General features: G+C 44.3%; 8 protein-coding genes across 8 annotated transcripts; 4 read left to right on the forward strand and 4 right to left on the reverse strand.

Annotated features, from left to right (window-relative positions):
* Positions 1-423: 423 nt before the first annotated feature.
* Positions 424-1,537, reverse strand: BYT42DRAFT_12017 (uncharacterized protein). Its single transcript, XM_051562141.1, has one exon. The coding sequence runs from the start codon at positions 1,234-1,236 to the stop codon at positions 568-570; it is 669 nt and encodes a 222-aa protein (XP_051428103.1). The 5' UTR covers positions 1,237-1,537; the 3' UTR covers positions 424-567.
* An 88-nt stretch (positions 1,538-1,625) lies between these two features.
* Positions 1,626-2,214, reverse strand: BYT42DRAFT_541816 (uncharacterized protein; the record flags this gene model as incomplete). Its single annotated transcript, XM_051565575.1, has 2 exons — positions 1,626-2,077; positions 2,139-2,214. 2 exons carry the CDS (start codon positions 2,212-2,214, stop codon positions 1,626-1,628), a joined length of 528 nt encoding a protein of 175 aa, XP_051428104.1.
* Positions 2,215-3,352: 1,138 nt separating this feature from the next.
* On the reverse strand, positions 3,353-6,164 carry BYT42DRAFT_601210 (uncharacterized protein). Its single transcript, XM_051571023.1, has 2 exons — positions 4,228-6,164; positions 3,353-4,137 (listed from the first exon to the last, which is right to left on the reverse strand). Exons 1-2 carry the CDS (start codon positions 5,987-5,989, stop codon positions 3,719-3,721), a joined length of 2,181 nt encoding a protein of 726 aa, XP_051428105.1. The 5' UTR covers positions 5,990-6,164; the 3' UTR covers positions 3,353-3,718.
* Positions 6,165-7,572: 1,408 nt separating this feature from the next.
* BYT42DRAFT_551507 (thiolase-like protein) lies at positions 7,573-9,503 on the forward strand. The gene is made up of 5 exons (XM_051566268.1): positions 7,573-7,768; positions 7,842-8,150; positions 8,224-8,380; positions 8,464-8,984; positions 9,057-9,503. Exons 1-5 carry the CDS (start codon positions 7,690-7,692, stop codon positions 9,305-9,307), a joined length of 1,317 nt encoding a protein of 438 aa, XP_051428106.1. The 5' UTR covers positions 7,573-7,689; the 3' UTR covers positions 9,308-9,503.
* A 2,969-nt stretch (positions 9,504-12,472) lies between these two features.
* Positions 12,473-14,138, forward strand: BYT42DRAFT_551518 (uncharacterized protein; the record flags this gene model as incomplete). Its single annotated transcript, XM_051566269.1, has 4 exons — positions 12,473-12,643; positions 12,968-13,351; positions 13,420-13,584; positions 13,653-14,138. The coding sequence occupies 4 exons, from the start codon at positions 12,473-12,475 to the stop codon at positions 13,875-13,877; spliced, it is 945 nt and encodes a 314-aa protein (XP_051428107.1). The 3' UTR covers positions 13,878-14,138.
* A 1,323-nt stretch (positions 14,139-15,461) lies between these two features.
* On the reverse strand, positions 15,462-17,386 carry BYT42DRAFT_524707 (DnaJ-domain-containing protein; the record flags this gene model as incomplete). Its single annotated transcript, XM_051565322.1, has 5 exons — positions 15,462-15,979; positions 16,060-16,661; positions 16,744-16,840; positions 16,934-17,079; positions 17,170-17,386. The coding sequence occupies 5 exons, from the start codon at positions 17,384-17,386 to the stop codon at positions 15,710-15,712; spliced, it is 1,332 nt and encodes a 443-aa protein (XP_051428108.1). The 3' UTR covers positions 15,462-15,709.
* A 194-nt stretch (positions 17,387-17,580) lies between these two features.
* On the forward strand, positions 17,581-18,661 carry BYT42DRAFT_609358 (ribosomal RNA-processing protein 7-domain-containing protein; the record flags this gene model as incomplete). Its single annotated transcript, XM_051571255.1, has 3 exons — positions 17,581-18,124; positions 18,203-18,508; positions 18,576-18,661. 3 exons carry the CDS (start codon positions 17,581-17,583, stop codon positions 18,659-18,661), a joined length of 936 nt encoding a protein of 311 aa, XP_051428109.1.
* Positions 18,662-19,406: 745 nt separating this feature from the next.
* On the forward strand, positions 19,407-21,462 carry BYT42DRAFT_487717 (Dbl homology domain-containing protein; the record flags this gene model as incomplete). The annotated part of the gene is made up of 5 exons (XM_051563826.1): positions 19,407-19,550; positions 19,707-19,889; positions 19,950-20,141; positions 20,236-20,665; positions 20,765-21,462. Coding segments are annotated over 5 exons (1,647 nt in total), but the record flags the coding sequence as incomplete, so codon positions are not given.
* Between the last annotated feature and the right edge of the window lie 32 nt (positions 21,463-21,494).

Below are 21,494 nucleotides of genomic sequence, written 5' to 3' on the forward strand. Positions count from 1 at the left end.
TCAAAATTTTTTAGTCGCGAATGTGCCCACATTGCTCTTTTAACTGCGATTTTGCTGTCAAATCATTCTTGTAAAACGTCGTTTTATTTGTTCCCTTTTTTTTTCAGAGCTGCAGGCCAAAAGATACACGGCCGAGAACGTTGAAAAAATTCACGCCATGCAGAATGTTGAATGTTCATGCCAAAGTCAAAGTTTATGGTAAAAGTAGATGATGAGGCATTCATGTCGATTCCACACTGGCATCTTTCGGTGCTTCAGGAGACTGGCGAAATTATTTCTTCGCCAAAATAAAGTGACCATCTACCGTGTCAGGCTTCACGCGACAATGTCAAAATTTGCGGAAACCATCATCTTTTGATAATTTTCTTTGTGGCAACAATGAATCGAGGAAGCATTTAAACTTGACTGAACGACTTCGTTTTTATTTTTGTGTACAATTTGTTATCAATTGTTTAGCGACAGCTATACCGATTAACAGCTTCGTTATGGTGTTCTTTATTTTTGGATCCCGTAGTATCGATCTTCTTATCAAATACCAACAATGGCGGCAGAGAAAAGAGGAAAAATTCATTCTTTATTCGTGAATGTATATTTTGAGCTTGGTTTTAGGCTTCCCTTCGAAAACGATGAAGGGAAGCCTCTGGAGAAAGACGTTGGGCCACACAGAAAGTGGCCCAAAAGGAAGCGTCCAGGAAAGACGGCACGCGGAAAAAAGTGGCTACCAGGAACGGCCAAAGAGAGAGAGTGGCCCAAGAGATAGGCCACATGGAGAAAGTGGCCAGTCGAAGGTGGCCGGAGAAGAAGGCCATGCGGAAAGGAGACCGCAGGAAAAACGGTCAAAGCGGGTAGTGGCCCCGAAGAAAGGGCTACCTCAAAAGGCGCTGGAAGGCGGCCAGCCAGAGAGGCCGAAACGGAAAACCGGTCCAAGGAAAGCGCCACCTCAAAAGACGGTGGAGTGTGGCCCGCGGGAACGGCCACAAAGGGGAAACGTGGCCCAGGGAAAGCGCCAGGAAAAAAGGTCACAAAGGAAGGTGACTCAGAGAAATGGCCAGGAAAAAGGCCACGCGGGGAAGTGGCCCAAGGAAAAGGGCCCACGGAAAAAAAAAAAAGCCAAGCTGAGAAATGGCCCAAGGAGAAAGCGGCCAGGAGAAAAGGCCGCACCAAATGCCAGACAGAAACACCGGCGCCAAAGTTCACCGAGGCGCGCCGAGAGAAAAAGCCAGAAACAAAGGTCATAAACGGAGACCACAAAGGTAGCCGGGAAACCAAAGGACGACCAGAGAACAAGCAGCGGACAACAAGTCAGACGGAATGCCAAAGACAAGCACCAGGCAACCGGCAACACCGAAGGCAACGCAACGCAAGACCAAGACAAGGCCAACGGAAAACGCCAAAGGACAAATCGCCAAAGGGCAAGGCGACACGGACGGCACAAGGACGCGACCAAAGGCAACCGCAACGGGGTGCAGAGACAACAACAGACAACAACAACAAAGGGGGGGGGGGAGAGCGAAAAGAAACAAGAGACAAGAAAAAGAAAAAGAAGGAGGAAAATTGCAGGCGGCGGAATACGTGAGAAGGGAATAAATTCCCTTGTTTTAACCGACTAGTCGTAGGGAGCCAGATTAGTAGCACCATTCCCAGTTTATGGGATCGAAAAGGGTATACACCCAATCTATTTCTTCCACATGGACTTTGCCTGGGCCAGTGGCGCAAGCCGACCAGGTCGACTCCTCAGTCGAACCCAGCGGCTCCCAATCCACTGGATTGTCGATATCATCGGCAACGGGAGGCGGAAGTTGTTCCTTTTTACGGGAGACAACAACCCCACGGCCGCCATCATAATCTCCCCACTGGATTGGCTCGTCGAGGAAGGTCTCCAACAAAATGTCTTCGACCTCTCCACCGGTGGGCGCCACAGGCTTGCGAACCGGGGACAAATGGGCAGAAGTAGGCACACGGACGACAGAAACAGCAGGCACTGACGCCGCAGAAGACGAAGGGCGAGGGAAGGAGAAACCGAAAGGACAGGACGGAACAGAAGGAGGAGCGACAAAGTCGAAGGAGCAGGAAGGCACTGAGGCCAAAGGAGATAAGGCAGGCGCAGAGACCGCAACAGAGGAAGAAAGCACACTGACGGAGGAACGGGGCACACCGGCAACAGAGGAAGAGGGCACGGCGGCAGAAGAGGACGAACGAGCGAGTTTTGGCCATTAAGGCACGGCGGGCGGAAGCAGAAGTATTCTTCAAAAACTTGCGGTCAGGAATTTTAAGAATCAGTAGGGATAAAGAAAAAAAATGGAAAAAAGGATTTTTTTGTCCATCGTTTTATATGATTCCGCAAGTCATGACAAGGTTGAAAGGCAGCCATCGAATGAAAAACCAAAAAATACGAACTTTGCGAGATTTGGGTGTAGAGAGATGTGCCGCATTTGTATAGACGCGTAAATTAATTCATGAGTTTCCCGGCAACAATTGGGAAGATACAAGAATGTTTCACCTTATGAAAAGTTTCACACATGTCTTCAAAAAAATGGACAAAAGGCATAATGCATAAAGAAGTCCAAGCGGACATTTTGATGATTTCAAGTCCGAAAGGCATCGAACAAAATGGAAGCGGTCCATGGGTTCGATTCACTTGATCCTGTCCCAAGGCACGGCATCCATTACTTTTGTTCAGATTTTAATCCATCCAAAACCGCCTTCTCACGACGAATCCGTACAAATTCGAAGCATCTCTGTAGAGGCGCACGGGCCGAGTTACGGTTTTTTCCTATTTTTTTGCACCCATCCATCAACCTACGCCTAAGGAAATCAATAGTAAGAAAGCATATCACGACAAATCCCAAAAAAAAATTAAGGTCTGCTTGGGTTTTTGTAACGCTGACCAAGGGCAAACAATAATATTAAACAATTAGGCGTGCTTCCAGCTGCGCCTCGGAGTTACAAACTCAGTATGCAAAGACCCTGAATCCCAAGGTTCGGTTGCTCGTTCATACAGTGATACAAGGAAAATTTGAAGCATGGCTCTGAAAGATTACATCCAACTCTTGTTTTTAAATGGAATTGGTTGATTCATATTGTGTGCACCTTCAGGTTCACTGCCGTTCAAGTACAGGCTTTGCATTCGGAATGTATTACATCACTGACCGATAGTGTCCCGACATGGCGTTAGCGTGATTGAATGTCAGATCATTTACAATATGGGTGATGGAGCATTGGCATGTAAAAACAAGTCAGGTGCTCGTTTTATCCAAGGTGATCTCGTTACTGAAGCACCATAAAAGGCGTTTTATGCAGCTTTTTCGCGCCGATCAGATCGTTAAACAAAATCTCCATAACAGGTATTTTTGCTTGGCGAATGAACTACAGTGCTATTCCAGAAAACAACCGTTGAAAACAATTTAGTCTAAATTTGTGTGTAACGCGATTTGACAAGCTGGATCGGCCGTGATAAATGGATAATATCTATTACAGAAAGGTGTGCCTGTGGATGGGGAATGATATAGTATCCATCACAATAGGCGCTGATACGGATCATGGAACACACATTTGGGAGCAGTAATCTTGGAAATAAAGGAATGATACAAGAAGGAAAGGGTGAATAAATAGTAATAGTAAGGGTAACAAAACAAAGCAATGAAGGAAATTGTGGATGGGAATAGGATGGTCGGAACAATCGCATAAAGGAGATCAAGAGTTATGAAAGCGATTGGCTTCAACTATCTGGGAGAGCATCCGATGACTTTTTCTCGGTCTGGGGACGTAACCACGGACTGGTTTTTGGAGAAGAGCTGGTGGTGGCGGTGGATGAGGATCCCTTTTTCCACGCCGTCTGTAGCTTTCGGATTTCGCGCTGTGAATCGGGACTCGGTGGATTGGATAGATCAATGATATGCCAATCCGATCCTGCAAAGTTGCTCACTTGTCCATGAACACTTTCTTCCAATTTCATCAATTCCACCACAAATCCAATATTAGGCGATGCGTTTGGCCGCGATTTGATAATATGTCGGTACGCACGCTTCAACGTCCATTTTTCCACCAAGATCAAATACGCCAAAATCACCGCCACCGATCGCGATTTTCCCGCCTTGCAATGCACGTAAATCGGCTCATGGGCCCCTTTTGCATCCTCTAACAAACAAAACAAACAAAAAAAAAGATCATAAAATCCCACGAATGAGCTACTTGAAAAACCGTGATTCATGAAGCTCTCAAATTTACCAATGACTCGCACGGCTGTATGCAGAGTTTCGTATACATTGCGCATTTCCACGGTGTCGCGTGCGGATACTTTTGTGTATTTAAACGCTTCTTTGAGCCCGGGAACGTCGTCATCGCATTCCTCTGCCATGTTCAGGATCCGTCGAATGGATCGCAATTTCAACGCTTTCAATTGATCGGTCGTCGCGATTTCAGGTCCAAGGTATAGAAAGCCGGGAACAATCTCAGAGATGATAAACGCATATTCATTTTCGGTGGCGGGGGTAACTTCTTCCGGCATCGGTGTGCTTGGTATGTGAGATGAGGGTGGATCGATGGGTGTGGCAGGTACATCATGCGTTTTGGCCAACGGATGCGGCGATGGCAAAGATGAGTTCGACGATCCTTGCGTTCGATCGGTTCCTTCTGGAATACTTAGTAGCCCGGCTTTATCCGGTTTGACGGTACCTAATTTCGACTTTACATCGTTCCGACGTTGAGAGCCTGAAAAGTACTTGTTTTTCCGGACATTGCTGGTATCCAATGTAAATAGACTGGCCCGACGTTGGACGTTGGTGCCTGTTTTGATGGAAGGAATGGATGCGGTGGTGGCACTGCGTGATAGCATCGGGGTAGGCATGGACAGTTGGGTACCACGACTGAGAGAGCGTACAGGGGCGGGGGTCTTGGTGAGATCGCTTTCCATCCAGTCCGGGCTGTGGGTATCTGAAAGATTTTGGAATGGGGTATCTAATCGGTGGTATAAGGTGCCGACCATCAGCTCGTCGGCATGTGGCCACTCTTGGAACTTTTTGAACCCATCCTGAAGCCAGCATACACGCAAGTTCTGTTTCGTGTCCGAAAACGATTTATCCAACACACCAATCAGTGTCCACGCATCGGATGATGTATCCTGTTCTGACATGGCATGGTCGTACACCATCACTTTCTGAACCGAGGTTTGCGAGCCGTGTTGGTCCATCCATCGCAAGTAGTAATCGACTCCCTCTGGTGTGGTAATAAAGCTTTCCAAATTGAAATGCGAGATGGTGCCTCGTCGATACCGTTTGATCAGGAGCGAAGGTAGATTTACATTGATGGAATGGGAAATCCGTGCTTTTTCAAACTCGGCTAAATCGCGCATATCGATCAACAGTGGTGCGGTGCTCGCGTGTTGAAGCATTCTTCCCAGCTCTTCTACGGTGACGCACGTCGCATTTTTGATCGCTTTATTCATGGCACCACTGGAAGCGTGACCGTGAGGGTTCGTATGGACGGGACTCAGCGTCTCTGACACTTTCTTGGCCAATTTGTGCACCGGATTCACCTTGGTGCCACCGTTGACCTTGGTATCATTGGACAGTGATGAGGATGCATTGCGTGGCGACACGGGCGAACACAGGTTTTTCTTGACTTTGTTATGGAGTCGTGTTCTCACGGGTTGTGGTGGTGAAGGCGACGCATTGGTCGTTGCATGCTGAACAATGCTCGGTGAACTATTGACGCTGTGTGATTTTGACGCAGTCGACAGTGGTGGTCGTGCGTGAGGGTGATGATGGTCACTGGCGGTATCTGGTACAGCATGGTCCTCGTCATTGGGAGGATACCTGAAGAGCGAATGAGCGGTATTGGCTGTGGGTGGTGCGGAGCGCAGTGGAGCATTGGGTGTTATCCGACGGGAAGGATCGTCGAGGGTCATTTGGGACGGTAACCTGGTGGAGAGAAGATCCAAAGCGGAACCGGCAGACTTGGGTGCGGACATGTCGTCGAGTTGTGAAGGCATCGGTAAGAAGTAACTGGGGATGAAATGTGGTGTTGAGGATTTTGGTATGTGGGTGGTGGAGCCCAACGATGGTACAAAGATCAAAAAAACGACAAACTGTTAGAGAGAGGCTGAGGCGAAACCCAAAACAAGCCCTCTTCTCCTGACAGATGTTAATAGAATTCCCCCGGTTTCGCCGCATTTTTTTTTTTTTTTTTTTTTCGCCCTTCGAGAAAAACTTTGTAAAATTTTCAAACTACAAAAATAGCATCCCAGTTTTCCCATGCTGTTTGTTTATAAAAAAAAAAAAAAGGCTATTAACTCTGGTTATTGACAGCAATATCTTCTTCCCAGTAAACAAGCCAAGTGCTGAAAATAACCTTGCAACACAAATATTCGTATTAAATAGCCGTAGTTTGGTGTAATTGGAAGCGTTCCCGTCCGCTCCTCCTTTTTTTGGGCCGTTTCTTCTCAAATGTAAATTTTTCACTATTTCCACATGAAGATCCGGTGATCGGATGATGCAAGTCATCTCTTTGTTAAGATTATGACTCTATTTGCTTGCCCATCTTCAATTCATCCTTATGATTTGTTATTAAACTAATCAGTACAGCAAACACCTCATGTCTGCGGTTTGTTTGTTTCACTACTTTTTCGCGAGGCCATTTCTTCCTGGGATTATAACCATGCATCATGCGTCTCGATATTCCAGGATTCTAATGAATGCATCATCCAGTTCACGTCAATAAATGCCGATTGCTTTCTTGTTTACGGCATCATACCCTAAGCAAACGAAGAATTTTTGTCCTGAAAATTCTGTTTCAGACCTATTTTTAGACCGCCCATCTCCTTGGATAAGTTAATGCCAAAACTTTACGTTGCATGGTTGTCGATGTCGTCGTCACTCTGGATAAAATTAACACACCAGCTACAGTTAAAAAGCTGCATCAAAATGGATTATCGACAGAGAATGTAAGACTCTTGCCTGCACTATGAATAAAAAAAAAAGAGGACCCGGCAAATTATGGTCGTTGACTTTCATATGTTGTAAATAAGTCTTGTAAAGAAGTTATGGAGAGTGGTATGGCAACATTGTCGGAGGGCGACTATGCTACCAGATGTAACAGATAGACTTCGTGTCAATGCAAGCTGTATTTGAATACGGACACAGTGTTTTATAAGGAGCCATCACCCAAAATGGAATAAATTTTTCTTCAGGCGTTAGACTGCCGGACAATGGTCCGATGGGAGTTATTCCCTTCATATGGGATTGAGGGTCATCGGCCGGACCATGCATTGTAACCACAGTATTATCATGCCTTGCAATGACATTGTAAAAATAAATATTATCAATAGCACACAATAGCACACTGTGTGTCGCTATTCAAAGAGTCTGTTCATGAATACTTTACCACTGTTCAATACATTGGCCGACAGTACATTGTCATGCTCAACAAGTGATAATGATATTCTTTCATGTCATCATTTTGTGTTCCCTTAAAACGTTCTGTCATTGAAAATATGCTCGTTTAGGAATGCAGCGTTTACCACATTTGCATGTGACAAGCCAACGGAGATTGACGGTGAGAAAAAAAATGGAATTTCACAGCTTCCCCACACAGTTACGAGAAACTTAAAGCAAAACGACCCAATTCTGTTTTTTTATTTTGTTTCCCTTTTTCTATTTTTTTTAATTCCTTTTTCCATTGAATCTTTGCGTCATGGTTGCTAACAAAGTATATGTCGTTGGTGTGGGCATGTCCAAGTTTATCAAGCCTCGTGGTGAGGTCGATTATCCAGGTATGTATTTTGTGTTTTTGCGCTGTATCTGCATTTCTGACAGTTCACGGATCGATATTTTCTATTGACACAGAATTCGGCTTGGAAGCGGCTGTAAAAGCATTAAGAGACGCCAACATATCTTATGACGCTGTTGAATACGCTACTGTTGGTTACGTCTATGGCGATAGTACTGCCGGCCAACGTGTGCTTTACCAACTTGGCATGACGCAGATTCCCATCATCAATGTGAACAACAACTGTTCCACTGGATCGGCGGCTTTGTACCAGGCACGTAACGCGGTGGCATCCGGTACTGTCGATTGCGCATTGGCGCTTGGGTTCGAACGCATGGCAAGAGGATCTCTCACGTCGACCTTTTCGGATCGCACCAATCCTCTCGGTAAATTAGTTTAGCCAGTTAAGGGGTACCGCCAGGTCATCATTCTGATTTGGCTCATCGTGCACCTTGATAGATCATGTCAATATCGTCATGGCAGGGGAAGTCGGATTCGACCCCAAAGCACCTCCTGCCGCCCAAATTTTTGGTAATGCAGGCATCGCATACTGCGAAAAATACGGTGCCACGCCCCAGCACCTAGCCAAAATTGCGGAAAAGAACCATCGACACAGGTACTTCAGTGTTTTCCCCCGTGGGATTACCCCTTCCACCTCGATCTAAGCTCGTGTCAATTTTTTCTTCATGAATTCACTAGCGCAAAAAACCCTTACTCTCAATTCCGCGATATTTATACGTTGGAGCAGATTGAAAAGTCGCCTCAGGTATTTGGCCCTCTGACGAAACTTCAATGTTGTCCCACTTCGGACGGCGCTGGGTGCGCCATCGTGGCCAGCGAAGCGTTTGTGAAGAAGCATAACTTGATGGACCAAGCAGTCGAAATCGTAGCCCAAGTTATGGCCACTGATTCACCTAAAATGCTGTCGACGGATGCCATTGAATGGGCCGGCGCGGACATGACACGTCGAGCTGCAAAGGATGCATACAGAATTGCCGGTATTTCGCCCAAGGATGTTCAAGTCATCGAGTTGCACGATTGTTTCTCGGCCAATGAACTACTTACGTACGACACTTTGGGCTTGACGGCGCCCGGTCAAGCTCACAAACTCATCGACTCCAATGATAACACATACGGTGGCAAATTCGTGGTCAATCCTTCAGGAGGATTGATTTCCAAGGGCCATCCCCTGGGCGCGACCGGTTTAGCACAGTGCAGCGGTACATCGTGCAAGATCCATCTGTGAACATTTTGGATTAAGTTGACTTATCCTGTTTTTGTTTTATGCATAGAACTGGTATGGCAGTTGCGCCACTGGGCTGGTGATCGGCAAGTACCTAATGCCACGTATGCATTGCAACACAATGTGGGCCTTGGCGGCGCTGTAGTCGTCACCATATACAAAAAGGCAACAGGCACCATGGCTCAACCCACCGTAGGATATAATCCCGCAGTGGAAGCTCGTCCTATCACTCAGGAAGAATACGAGAAGGCAGCATCCAAAGCCAAAAACAGAGCTGCATTCCTCGAAGCTAAACTTTAACCAGTCTCACCCAATCACACACAAATATATTCATTTATTTATTCCTCTTGCTCCCAAAACCATCAAACTCCAGCAGACGTGACGAGTAAAGTGTTTATTCTATGATAATAATGTACAAGCAAATAGGAAATAGGAATAGATTCAGTAACCTTTCAAGACCTTATATGCTATTACATTGCTGCATTGCAAAATTCAGAGTAGTCACAAGTCCAAACAAGCAAGCTTCTGGAATTTTGTTCAATTTAAGAAACAAACAAACTAAATTTCACCCACGATTTACAAACAAAGAGAAGCCCGCGTTTTTAGAAAAAAGCCTTCATTGTTGAGTAATCATACACGCGTCATTCATTTAATTCATGTGAAGGTGACTTCAATCCTGAAAATCAGCACCATGTTTGTCATCTTAAAAAAGTGGCTATGCATAGTCGATTGGTATGATAAGAGGATTAGAATAATCAAAGAGCATAGAAATAATTAGGTGAATCAATAATGCGACTTTTGTATTTTACATAAGATAAAACTCATCGACAGGAAATGTCGATCGCTCTGACACTAGTTCTTTACGATCATATTTGGGCTTTACCCGAGCACATTTAGGTAGGATTGTAATATACCCAGTCTTTATTTAACGCCACCCCAGGAAGCTACGCTAGCTTTGTTCCATCCAACAAACTGTACGATAATCTTCGCCACTTGGTCTAGGATACGAACATTGAGTTAGAATAAATAAATCAATAAAAAAGCCATATGAAATCATCTCTTACCGATTCCCTCTCTGAGGATGGACACTTCCCTGATTCTCTCTCTTTCTCTGTCCGCAGAAATCGTGCGAACGGACATCGGAAGCAGCTGGATGAAATCGAACTTACCTGCGCATCACTGCGAAAAAGCTATTGAGGATCTGAACGGCCATTATGGGATGTAGCCCTGTAGAGCCTCAAATAGGTGCTCTGAAGAGACCCTGTCCCTTTTGTATAGCTGACTGTTGTTGGGGTCAATCGGTGAATACACCGCGCTCACCAACTGCAAGAGCTGTGCGTCAGTGAGCAGCGATTTTTTTTTTCGCAGTTGACGGAGATGTCACGCTAGGCCCAGCAGTTGTGAACCTTCAGCCTATCCTCTTCCTCAGCTTGGTCAAGGTAGGCGTGGTTTGAGAATGGCCGCGAGCTGATCAACGCCTTCGGAAGGATGATCGGCTTCTGGGGGTCGGACTAATATACCAGCGTCTTATTCTCCAGCCCGTCGAGGTCATTCAAGGTTAGACCACATGGCCCGGATAGCGTCGGGACAATGATAAACAGCAAATACGCAACACTTGCCAAAGGCCATCTTCTACTGGTATTTGGAGTGGCACCCCGTCCCCTTGTATGCAACAGACAGTAAAGGTAATCAACTCTTGCAATTCCGGGCTATGTTGATTAAGCAGGTAATATCGGAAACCGTCGTACTGCTGAACTGCTTTCAAGACGCGAAGGATAATGTCTCTACCGGACAGTGCCTCCATGACGAGATCAAGAGCGACAATACTTGTAAAGTTATCGAGAGTTTCCCGAATAAAAAGAAAGAAAAATAAAAAAAAAGTACATGATGATAACAAAAAAAACAATGGTCGCGTCAGTAAAAACCTCCTAAAAACCCTGTGTGAAAAAAAGAGGAAAAGACTGCGAAAAGAATATGTACATGAAATATAAAATACAAAATGCAAACTATAAACTATAAACTACAAAATACAAAATACAATAATCGGGAAGACATCTCGAATACGATATCATGAGAAGCAATCCAAAGGAGAGGAACATGAAGAGGACAGGTAAGCGTTTTTCCGATGAAAAAGAGAGTCACACCACCGATGATGGCCATCCAGTTTCGCCAGATGGATGGATGGATGGCGAGAGAAAGTGAACTTGTAGTATCCAGAACTTGTCAGGCGAAAAGAAAACGGAGAAAACCGGAAGCTGGAAGAAGGGATGGAAAAAAAAGAGAGGTAAGTCTATTTTGCCGGAGCAAAATCGATGGTGACACGCGACGCTTGAGAATGGTAGTCGATTTAACCAAGTTAGATAAACGGGATAAGAATGGTCTGGATGATGGATGCGGATGGGATCTTGATACAATGATAGTGAGGGTTTATCAAGCAAACAGAAAGAGAGAGAGAAAATCAAAAGAAAAAAGATAAGATTGAAGACAAAAATATATGGTTTTCCATGGATGAAACAATAGTCATCCTACTGATGCATGAATTCATAGATCGAAGCAAGTCTGCTTATGTATTATTCGATTCATTGAAAATTGAAAGAGAATGAAAGGTATAAATGACAGTATAACTGACAGAAAACCCAAATTAAAGGATGCTACAGAAGAACGCCAGTCGTATCATCAACCACTTTTCTTCAAAAAGAGCTCTACTCACATTTTTATTTGAAAGACGACGATGCTCTGTTTGACCAAAGCTGGCGCAAACGGTACCTTGCTGCTGATTGTTTCGTCTAATATCGTGAAAGTGGGCAGCGAGGCATGGTTGGAAGATAAAAAAAAAAGGTTTAACAGGTCCTGATAACTTGGTGTAGATCTTGTGATTTACAAATCGCTAATTTCCCAAACATTTTAATAAAGTTGAGATTGTTTAGATTATTCGTCTTATCCAATACAGGCAAATTCACAAATGATAAATTATTTTACCTGTCGTGCAAGGTTTTTGGTATTTGCGTAATTTTTATTGACGGAGCAATATGACAACCTCTTGGATAGAAATTAGTATAAGCCACGCTTAACTACTAAGGTAGAGTCGTTGTGATGGCATGATAGACCGCGTTGTGCCACGCGTGAATCTGTGAAGCTGATATCTATAGTTACTTACGAGGTATACCACAGGCAAATCAAAGCCCGAATTTGAATTCCATGGAATCATGTGGAGATGGGTACGGTATTAGTACGCTGTCATCAGAAAAGTAATTTACATTACTAGGCAGACAGTAACGGTGAGACAACTTGACAGTATTGATGTTGAAGGAAGCTGATGTTAATCAGAAAAATTGTAAATTATTCTCCCTTTCGCGCCTTTTTTGACCTTTGAATACTACATATTCGGACCCTTATAAAGCACATGCGCAAGTGGATGGATGTAGGATGTTTGGTGGGGAGGGAGCGTCAAGGAAATGATGAAAAATGCAAGATCTGGGGCGGAGCCACGCTGTATTTGTTTCCATTGCCTATTTTGTCATCGAGGCTACACAAAACTGGAAAACTCAAAAAAGTGGATCTGTTTGTTACTATCACAAGCTCATCAGTTTCCTTTTTCTGCGACCAATAGTGGATGTTGTTTATCGCCCGTGGAAGGTACAAACCGTGAACGGTGATACTGAATTGTTCCATTGTCTACGCATTAATTCAAAGAGCTTATAAAACACTTTTTGGCCACCCAGATGATGATTCATATATCTGAGGAAAAACAGGCCGACTATCTTGGAGAACAAAGAACTGTGTGTGTGTCGGGAACCGTGCCAACGGTGGGCTAATTTGGGAATTTTTTCCGACCAAACTTTTGGCAAGGTTCATTTCGAAAGATCATTAGCTTTTTCCTTTTATCTTTCTTTTGTTTCAATCGTCATGAATCACCTCCGGAAAGCGTTTTCAAAGAAGCAGGGAGATGGTCCAAAAAAGAAAAACCGGTATTCCCTTATAAGCTTCTCTAAATTCGGTTCTTCGTCCAGCGACAGCAGCATTGCCTTTGATGTTCAGTCTCAGCCTCGATCCAACCGCCACAGTTGCATGACCATCTTACCGAGCTCGCTTTCGCCGTCCGGCGTGAAGAGTGTATCGAGTCGAACCGAAGTGGCCTCTGAAATATCGCACAAAGACGGTTTGTCTGATCTGGCGCCTCCCAAAGACCACGACATTGTCTCTTCAGAAAACTATCTGCAACTGGGAATGCAGTATCATGAACGAGGTGAATTGGAGAAAGCCACTCAGTATTGGCGGCTAGCTGCCAAAGAAGAGCAACCTTTAGGTCTGTTCTTTTACGGTATCGCTTTACGGCACGGCTGGGTAAGATTGGAATAGCAACCACTGGCTAGGACATCGATCCATATTTACACTTTTTTTTTTCGCAAAAGGGTTGTCAAAAAGATCCCGCTGTTGCGGTGCAGTACTTGCAGAAAGCGGCCGAGTGTGCGGTGTACGATCTTCAGACCGGCATCTCCACCGCAGCTCTTGTGGCCAAATCTGAGCTTGTGTTGGCGATTCATGAACTCGGCGTTTGTTTCCGTCATGGATGGGGCGTAAGTGTTTCGTCGTTTTGGAACACGTAGGTTTCAGCTCGTGTAAATAACCTTCTTGTCATCCCCAGGTTCCGAAAAATGTCGTTAGTGCAGCGTATTACTTTGAAATTGCCGCGAATCTGGGTGATCCCGATGCGCAGAACGAGTTGGCTTTCTGTTACGCTCATGGTCAAGGTGTGAAAAAGGATGTCTTCAAGGCCGCCAAATACTATCGCATGGCCCATCGCCAGGGTCAAGGATTGGTGGGTAACTCTTGGATATGGAAGGAGAAGTACGATGTCGTGGATGACTGAAATGCTTCACCTTCTCCCGCGGATTTTCCACTTTCCTGTTTTGGCCGGTCCAATAATCTGTCGCAATTATGTAAATATCATTGTATTGGAAACTTATCTCTTTGTATTCTATATATCTCCCAACATTCCTATCTTTCAAGTACAGTACATAAAACCATCATATATGCAAGAATCGTGTCAGAGCCTTTATATGTTATTCCCTCAGTTGGCGAAGCAACGACAGAACAGCTTGATTTTCCCAATATCTATGTTGATTGTTACCCACATTTGTTAAAATAATTGTCGTGTGTGAATCCAGTCATGCTATGGGATAACGGGTTAATGGCATACGTTGAGGGCGCCTACGATTAGCAACATAAACTTAGCAACCCAAGCATGCAGCTTCACCGGGAGGAACTGTTGCTAGGTGGGATGAGTCGACCCACGAACGCCGTAAAGGCAGTATCAATTTTGTCAAAAATGTCGCTCAGCGATCCGTCTTCCGTGAGGTCACCTTCGATTTGCGACTATACCATCAATATAATACTTTATCGTGGATAAAATCCAGATTAAGCTTGGTCGGCCTTTTTTCAATTATCATTGATAGATATGATGCACGAAGCAACCTTTTTCTATCGCGGATCAAGGAAAAAGTAGAGAAAGAATGTGTAAGCATCCAACGGAGCAGGATACGTATCACCCATTGGGATAAGTAAAATACCAATTTGGATTCTGGACATGGAGATAAACAGAGAGACCCGCTAAACGTAATATAATTGTTTCCAACACCAATTCGATGATTTATCGTTGCCAGGACCAGTGATCTTCGTTTTGATCGGTGTCTCGCATTGAAAGTATACAATAATCACTCAACGGATAAGGGGAACCAAAAAAAGCGAAAGAACAGTGGATGGCAGAAATTATTTTCTCATAGTGCTACGTATTGGTGTTAGATTTTTATTTCATTTCATTTAGGCTGTGGATACAATTGCGTGTCCGTCATGGTCCGCGTGCGGCGGGTGCTCGATATGGTTAGCAAGGAAAAAGAAATTCAGATCGCCCTTAGCTCATCTTCATTATTTAAATAAGACACCGCGGGAGACCCAGAGTCAATTTCCCCACTTGAATATTCACTGCACAATGAAGCTTTCTACTATCCTTATCTGCGCTGCTACCATCTTCTCCGTACACGCTGCGTCGCTGAACGAAAGACATAAAGATATTGGATGCAAATGCATCATGACAGCCCCCTCAAAGAATAACACCGATACCACTTTCTGCTTATGTTACAATCACAAAGATGGCGTGAAAAATGACACTCCTGCTTGTCAATCGTTGCTAGGTTCGTTAACAAGAGAATTGTACGTCAACAGGGATCAATTCATTCATACAACCTGATGCTTTTAGATGATGTTTTCGAATACTGTACGCGTCATAACAGGAAAACATCCGAATGGGATAACTGCGTCAAGCAGCATTGCCCTTGCAACGAACCTCTTACGGACAAGTTACACCGACTATTCTAATAGTTAGGAAACAAGGACAAAGTAACGGTTGAGAATTAACACAAGTCCCCTTGTTAATTTAAAAAAGTGACGGAAAACCATGGAATCGAAGTTTAATAAAAAAATTTCAGCAGCCGAACGATCCGTATAACACTGTATATTTAGTCACGATGTCCCCAGAATTAATAACAGCATTCAGAGTTTCCCTCGTGTATCAAAAAATCGATCCAGTCTCTGTTGGTTTGTTTCCCTATTATCTCGTCTATACACACAAAGTACAAAATAGTTCATGCACGAAAGAATGTGCCATCATCATAAATAATAACAAATTATTATCGGGTAAAATGTTCAAGATGATCCAGATGCTTTAGATGCTTGCGGTTTCTCATTCTCTTTGTGGGAGGACGAAGAGGACGGTGAGGAAGGTTGCATAGGAATATCGGCAGGTGAGACATCCGGTCTCACGCGTTGATACACAGTGCCGATGATCTTGAGAGCCTGCGCTCGTCTCTTTTTTGTATCCTTGTCTGCCAAAGGATCGTTCAGGACACTGTCGCATACGTCGCGAAGCACACTTTCCACTTCCAATTTCGATCCACGCCAGATCGCTTGTAAGCCCTAAAAAACAGTCAATGCAAACGGTGTAAATTTTCTCTCTCCATCGCGCATCAACCTGCCGACTCAAACGAGTGCTTTACCTTTTCCGCTGCCAATTCCTCGAGTTTCTTCTTCTCTTCTTCAGTTAAACCTTTTTCATCCGCTTCTTGCAATTGGCTAAAACTGGATTGTAAATCCAGGGCGGTGCGCAAGGTACCGACGGTTTCGCTAAAGATGTAGCCCTTTTCCTTCATGCTGTGGAACATGCCACCCAGACCAAAAGCCACGCTCTTGCCCAGATACTGATTGGCTTTGGCGGTATATGTGTAGCCGATTGCATGCAAAAGTTCGACACCGTAGTTTTCATGCTTGAGATCTTCGGCTTCGATTTGAATGATATTTGTAAAGGCCGCAACCGACGTGGGTGAAGTATCGGGCAGTTCGGTATATAGACTCAGTTTGTTGACGAGTTTACCGCTCAATACTTCCACACGCTTGGCCCGCGTTTCTGCCCGTTCCTTTTCGGCTTGCTCTTTGACTGCGTTCTTCTCGGCTTTTTGTTCCGGCGTTAATGCTGCATCCGCTTGTTCTTCATCGGCTGTCTCCATCGCTTCGCGCATATCACGTCCAATGGAAATCTCGCCGATGATATCCACAAATCGATCACCACCAAACGATTGTCGGAAAAACTCCTCAGGGTCCACTAACCATCGCAAACTCAAACTGTCAAGCCATCACAATTCCATATCAACCGATTTCCCCGGCTCTTTTAATTTTTTGCTTACCAAAGCCTCCATTCGGCTCCTCTTCACCGTATTCGTTGTATCGTTTTCTGAGAGTTGGATCTGAAAGGACCTGATATGCTTCGGATATTTTTTTAAACTACGTTGGGGCTCCCCAAGTTAGACTTGATTCATTCTCGATCAACGGATTCTCTGTTAATTTGTTGTCTTTTTTTCTTCTTCTTTACTTTACCTTGTCCTCAGCGGTTGGATCATCTCTATTTTTGTCAGGGTGATATTTGATGGCCATTTTTCGGTACGCTTTTTTAATTTCATCTTGTGTTGCCGTAGAACTCACGCCAAGCAAATCGTAATATTCGGTCGAAGCCGGCTTCTCGTCTGAGAGACAAAATACAAATATTATCAGTCTTGTTATGTTTTTCTAACGAATGCTACCACTATTATGAGTTAGACATTTGAATTCTTTACCTGTTCCTTTTCTCCGTGATTTCGTCTTGGGGGAATTGCCTTTAATTCCTGTACCGGCAGCATCGAGTTCGTAACTCACAACTTTGCCGCAAGCCCAACACTGAACGTCCACTTTCTGGCCTTTCAGACCGGATTCAGGCAGAAACTCGAGCGGGGTAATGCACTCTTTGCAGGTGGTTTTGATATAGGGTTCTGGTTTTCGAGATTGGTAGACCATGGCGATAGAAGCTGAAACGACCTACTCCGCTTGGCGGAGCCCAGTTTCTATCTCTGCCACCTGATTGTCCAAGCCCTTTGAACACACTCGAGGAAAACACGTCACACAATTTCCTCTGGTTTCTTCCTGCTTGCATTCATTTTTGGGAATTTCGATTCCCATTTTCAAGTTCTCTCTCTCAACCTGTGTTGACAATGGTGAAAGGAAAAAAGCAGCAAGCAAAGACAACTTCATCCAAAGTGGTGAAACCATTGGATGAATTTCTTGGATTTAAAGTACTTCCTGTGCTTGTGAAAGAAAATTGTCGACATTACATGTACATGAAGCAACATATTGCCCGATCATCCGCCAGTGATCTCCCCGAAGATCAGACGCTCTTCCTCGTTAACTTGCCAGCAGATACCACCGACCAGCATCTGAAGCATTTCTTTGCTCCCAGCAAAATCGCACACATCTATTATCAAGGTTCACTAAGCTCAGCACAGATTGAAGGACAGGAACCTATCCCGGCTACACATCACACAAAGCAACCTAGAGGAAAGAAGCGAAAAGCATTAGAAGCAGCGATCGTGAATGCCAAGCCCACAGAATTAAGGCATCTGTTTTCTGGAGGCAAGTCCGCACACATCGTATTTGAATCAGCACGTGATTTGAACCGAGTATTGGAGTTCACCCGCATTGATCGAAAATGGACGTTGGGTGAAGAAAAGGATACCGTGCAACCCTTGGGATTCCAACGTAAGTGAGACTGGATTTTACAAGATTAGTGACACATTGACCTTGTTTTCGTACGAGTATTTATGCCAATATTGGTAGGCTATGTCCTTGCATTTGAACTTTCGCGACCGGATCACGAGTCACTTCAGCAAAATGTGGATTCGTTTATGATGAAGTTCAAAGCAAATGAATATCAGAAAGAACGTGAAGCTTTGGAACGCATGAATAAGATGGATGAAGACGGTTTTGTTGTTGTAACACGACACAAGAAGGTCAAGACGAGCGATGGCACCGTGAATGTGTTAGCAGGAGCCGCCGAGCCAATCATTGATCCCAGAAAAGTAAACAAGAAGAAAGAACTCGTCGACTTTTATCGGTTCCAACTTCGAGAAAAGAAACAGAGTGGTAAGCATCGATGATATGAAAAAGGAGTTCTGTCATACACAAGAGTCTAATGGTTGTCAAACGCTAGAATTGCTTGATCTGCGGCGACGTTTCGAGGAGGACAAGGCAAAAATTGCTCAATTGAAGCAGTCAAGGAAGTTTAAGCCTTTTTAGATGGGGTTTAAGAACAAATGAATGGAAAGCAAGAAGAGAATTACATTACCAAAAAAAAAAAAAAAAAAAAAAAATAAAGGAGTCGGAGAAAGGGGTTGACCCTTACTTGCCACTCACATATAGCGCCCGCGCAATGCAGAGTCTAATGGACAGTCTCAGCATATATTCTGTCGCTCATTCTTTTTTTTCCATCGTATACATATATCATTCATTTGGTATTTCATCGTTGCTGTCGTGTGATCTCTCTCACATTCACCTTTTCCACCACTCGCCTTTTTTTTTTGTCCCTTTTCCCCGCCTTGGTTGGGTTCTTCGTTGGTAAGTGCCACTTGTTTGCCAACTCGTCATTCCTTCTTCATTTCCAAACGACCTGTCATTGTGAAAACTGAACGTCAAACAAGATCCTGTTTTCATTGGTCAAAGTCGTCTCTGAAATTTTCAAACTGAAGAACTGATAAATAGGAGGGCTCGATCATCAGTTGGAAGAAAAGAGGAAACAAACCACCATAAAAAAATAACACTTGCAGGATCTTTCTTTTTTTTTTTTTTTTTATTTATTTGTTTCGTGTTACGGTCGATCTCCTTTTTATTTCCTTATTTCTTTTTTGCATCTTGTATTATAATCATGGAAGGCCCACGTTCAGCTACCGTTGCGTCTGAATGTTCTGCATTTAGTTGCATTTCCAGTGATGATCGATCGTATTCTCTATCATCAACAGGTTATACAACGCCCGTATCCACCTCAATGCTGAGTTCTCCTGAAGATGACGAGCCATTAGAAGCAGAGACTCAACGACGACGCAAGCAATCCATTCGCCGACTTCATGCCATTCACGAATTATTGCAAACCGAACGTGATTATGTGGAAGATCTGCATCATCTAGTCAAGGTAATATTTCTCGTGATATCTGCATGAAAACCTTTTTTTTTTTTTTTTGCAACTTGGTGTGGTATGGGTAAAGAGAGAGAGAAAGAGGAAGATATTGGTTTTCGATCCGACGCAAGAAAAAAAAAAGTAACATGACCTCTATTTCATGTGGTTTAGATATGCTTTCAACAGGCACTGGCTCGCCAAGAGTGGATTCCCAAATCCAATAAGCAAATGATTATGCGAAACGCCGATGCCATTCTTGCATTTCATCAACAGTTCCTTGCAGATTTGGAATACACTCTCTCAAATGACACTGGAAATTGTGTCATCACCATCGCCAACTTATTCCTTCATTTGGTACATTGCATTAACTTGCATGTGTAACATTCCTTTTGGGCTTACCATCATTGCTAATAGAATCAGTGCTTCCTTCTCTATACATCTTATTGTGACAGACACACAGACGCACTGGATTTGTGTATCGAGTACCGGAGCAAGCCCGAATGGACTTTGTTTCTAAAAGAATGCGCGGCAGTTGACCCCATGCAGTCGCCTTCCAACCCATCTGTAGCCAACAAACGCCTTCATTTTGAAGATTATCTCATCAAGGTAGCTCAATATTGGGATCATTCAACTTATGGTTTTTTTTAGCTTGTCACTGATGCATTTTGTACCATTTTGGATGTTTTCCTTGTGATCGCAGCCTGTGCAAAGAATATGCCGTTATCCCTTGCTTTTTAGGGAAATCTTGCGGAATACTCCTTCGGAAACAGAGGAACATATTCTCCTTCGAGAAGTCTTACGAAAAATGCAGGCCATTTTGACGGATATCGACCAACAGAAATACCAACGTGATATTCGTAAACGAACGGAATTGTTCATTGAACGGCTCGAGGAAGACTGGAGGATGAAGAAGCGTCACTTGAGCCGGCTCGGCAACCTAGAAATTGCCGGTGCACTTGATGTCACATTGGCTGCCCCAGGTCAGACCACCACTCGGCCACGGTATTTGGGATGTTTTGTATTCCCCACCTATATCATCTTCGCAAGAGCCAAGAAAGTGACCTCGTACGTTCCTAAGCATTGGTTTCCTCTCAAGCTCGTCGAAGTCCAAGAACTGCCCGACCGACATGGTAAGAATAAACAAACATGCCAAGAATATAACGAGAAAAAATGGGTCTACAGGTTTCCCGTGATGAAAAATATTTATATTGAACCATGCCCCATGCTAGGCAAAACCGAAAATACCTTTATCATCCGATGCCGACAGTATGTGTTTACATTGACGGCCAGTTGTCTCCAGGAGAAACATCTGTGGGTCAACAAGTTGGTGTCCCTTGTCGAAGGTGCCAAAACCAAATCCAATGTCGACGGTCACGGTCCCGAAGAATTTTTGGTCACATCGCTTGCTGGCGTTAATTTACCTGCAAATACCCATCGACAACCGATTCGCCTATCCCACTCCGTCACCAATTTGTTTGAGTTGAGTAAACCGTGTCCATCATTCACGACAGCCAGTTTATCTCCCTACGAAAACGGCTCGATGCGTCGATCATTGTCCGTCAGCTTGAGCCTGCACCTCGCCAAAGACACTGACAACGACAACGACAACGAGGTGATGCCCCCGTTGCCTATCAACACCATGCAATTGATCCAGCGCTATTCCACCGATGAAGCGAGCCAGAAAAAGTGCCAAGAACTGAAAAACCGCAACAATTCCGAAACATATACAAAGCCGTCCCTTGAATCGTTTGGGGTGGCGAATATGCGAAAACGACCGAGTTCTCTGGATCTACTTTCCTCATCGCATTACTCACCGGGTATGCTGGGTAAGATACGCAACAATCATCAGAACACTATACGTATATCCACCGATCACAAGTTTCGCGACGTATGTACTCAAGAGTACTTGTCATCACGAGCGTGGTACATGCGTGACAAGGAACTGACGGACCTCCGCCG

Source organism: Radiomyces spectabilis (genome assembly GCF_025331425.1).
Source record: "Radiomyces spectabilis strain NRRL 2753 chromosome Unknown BYT42scaffold_1, whole genome shotgun sequence".
Lineage (NCBI taxonomy): Eukaryota > Fungi > Mucoromycota > Mucoromycetes > Mucorales > Radiomycetaceae > Radiomyces > Radiomyces spectabilis.

Excerpts from the sequence above, each read along its gene's own strand:
- BYT42DRAFT_601210 (XM_051571023.1), bottom strand. The coding sequence starts at position 5,989 with ATGCCTTCACAACTCGACGACATGTCCGCACCCAAGTCTGCCGGTTCC. Across the intron at positions 4,138-4,227 it reads TACAGCCGTGCGAGTCATTG|AGGATGCAAAAGGGGCCCAT; the intron begins GTAAATTTGAGA and ends TTTGTTTGTTAG.
- BYT42DRAFT_551507 (XM_051566268.1), top strand. The coding sequence starts at position 7,690 with ATGGTTGCTAACAAAGTATATGTCGTTGGTGTGGGCATGTCCAAGTTT. Across the intron at positions 7,769-7,841 it reads TGGTGAGGTCGATTATCCAG|AATTCGGCTTGGAAGCGGCT; the intron begins GTATGTATTTTG and ends CTATTGACACAG. Across the intron at positions 8,151-8,223 it reads GGATCGCACCAATCCTCTCG|ATCATGTCAATATCGTCATG; the intron begins GTAAATTAGTTT and ends GCACCTTGATAG.
- BYT42DRAFT_12017 (XM_051562141.1), bottom strand. The coding sequence starts at position 1,236 with ATGACCTTTGTTTCTGGCTTTTTCTCTCGGCGCGCCTCGGTGAACTTT.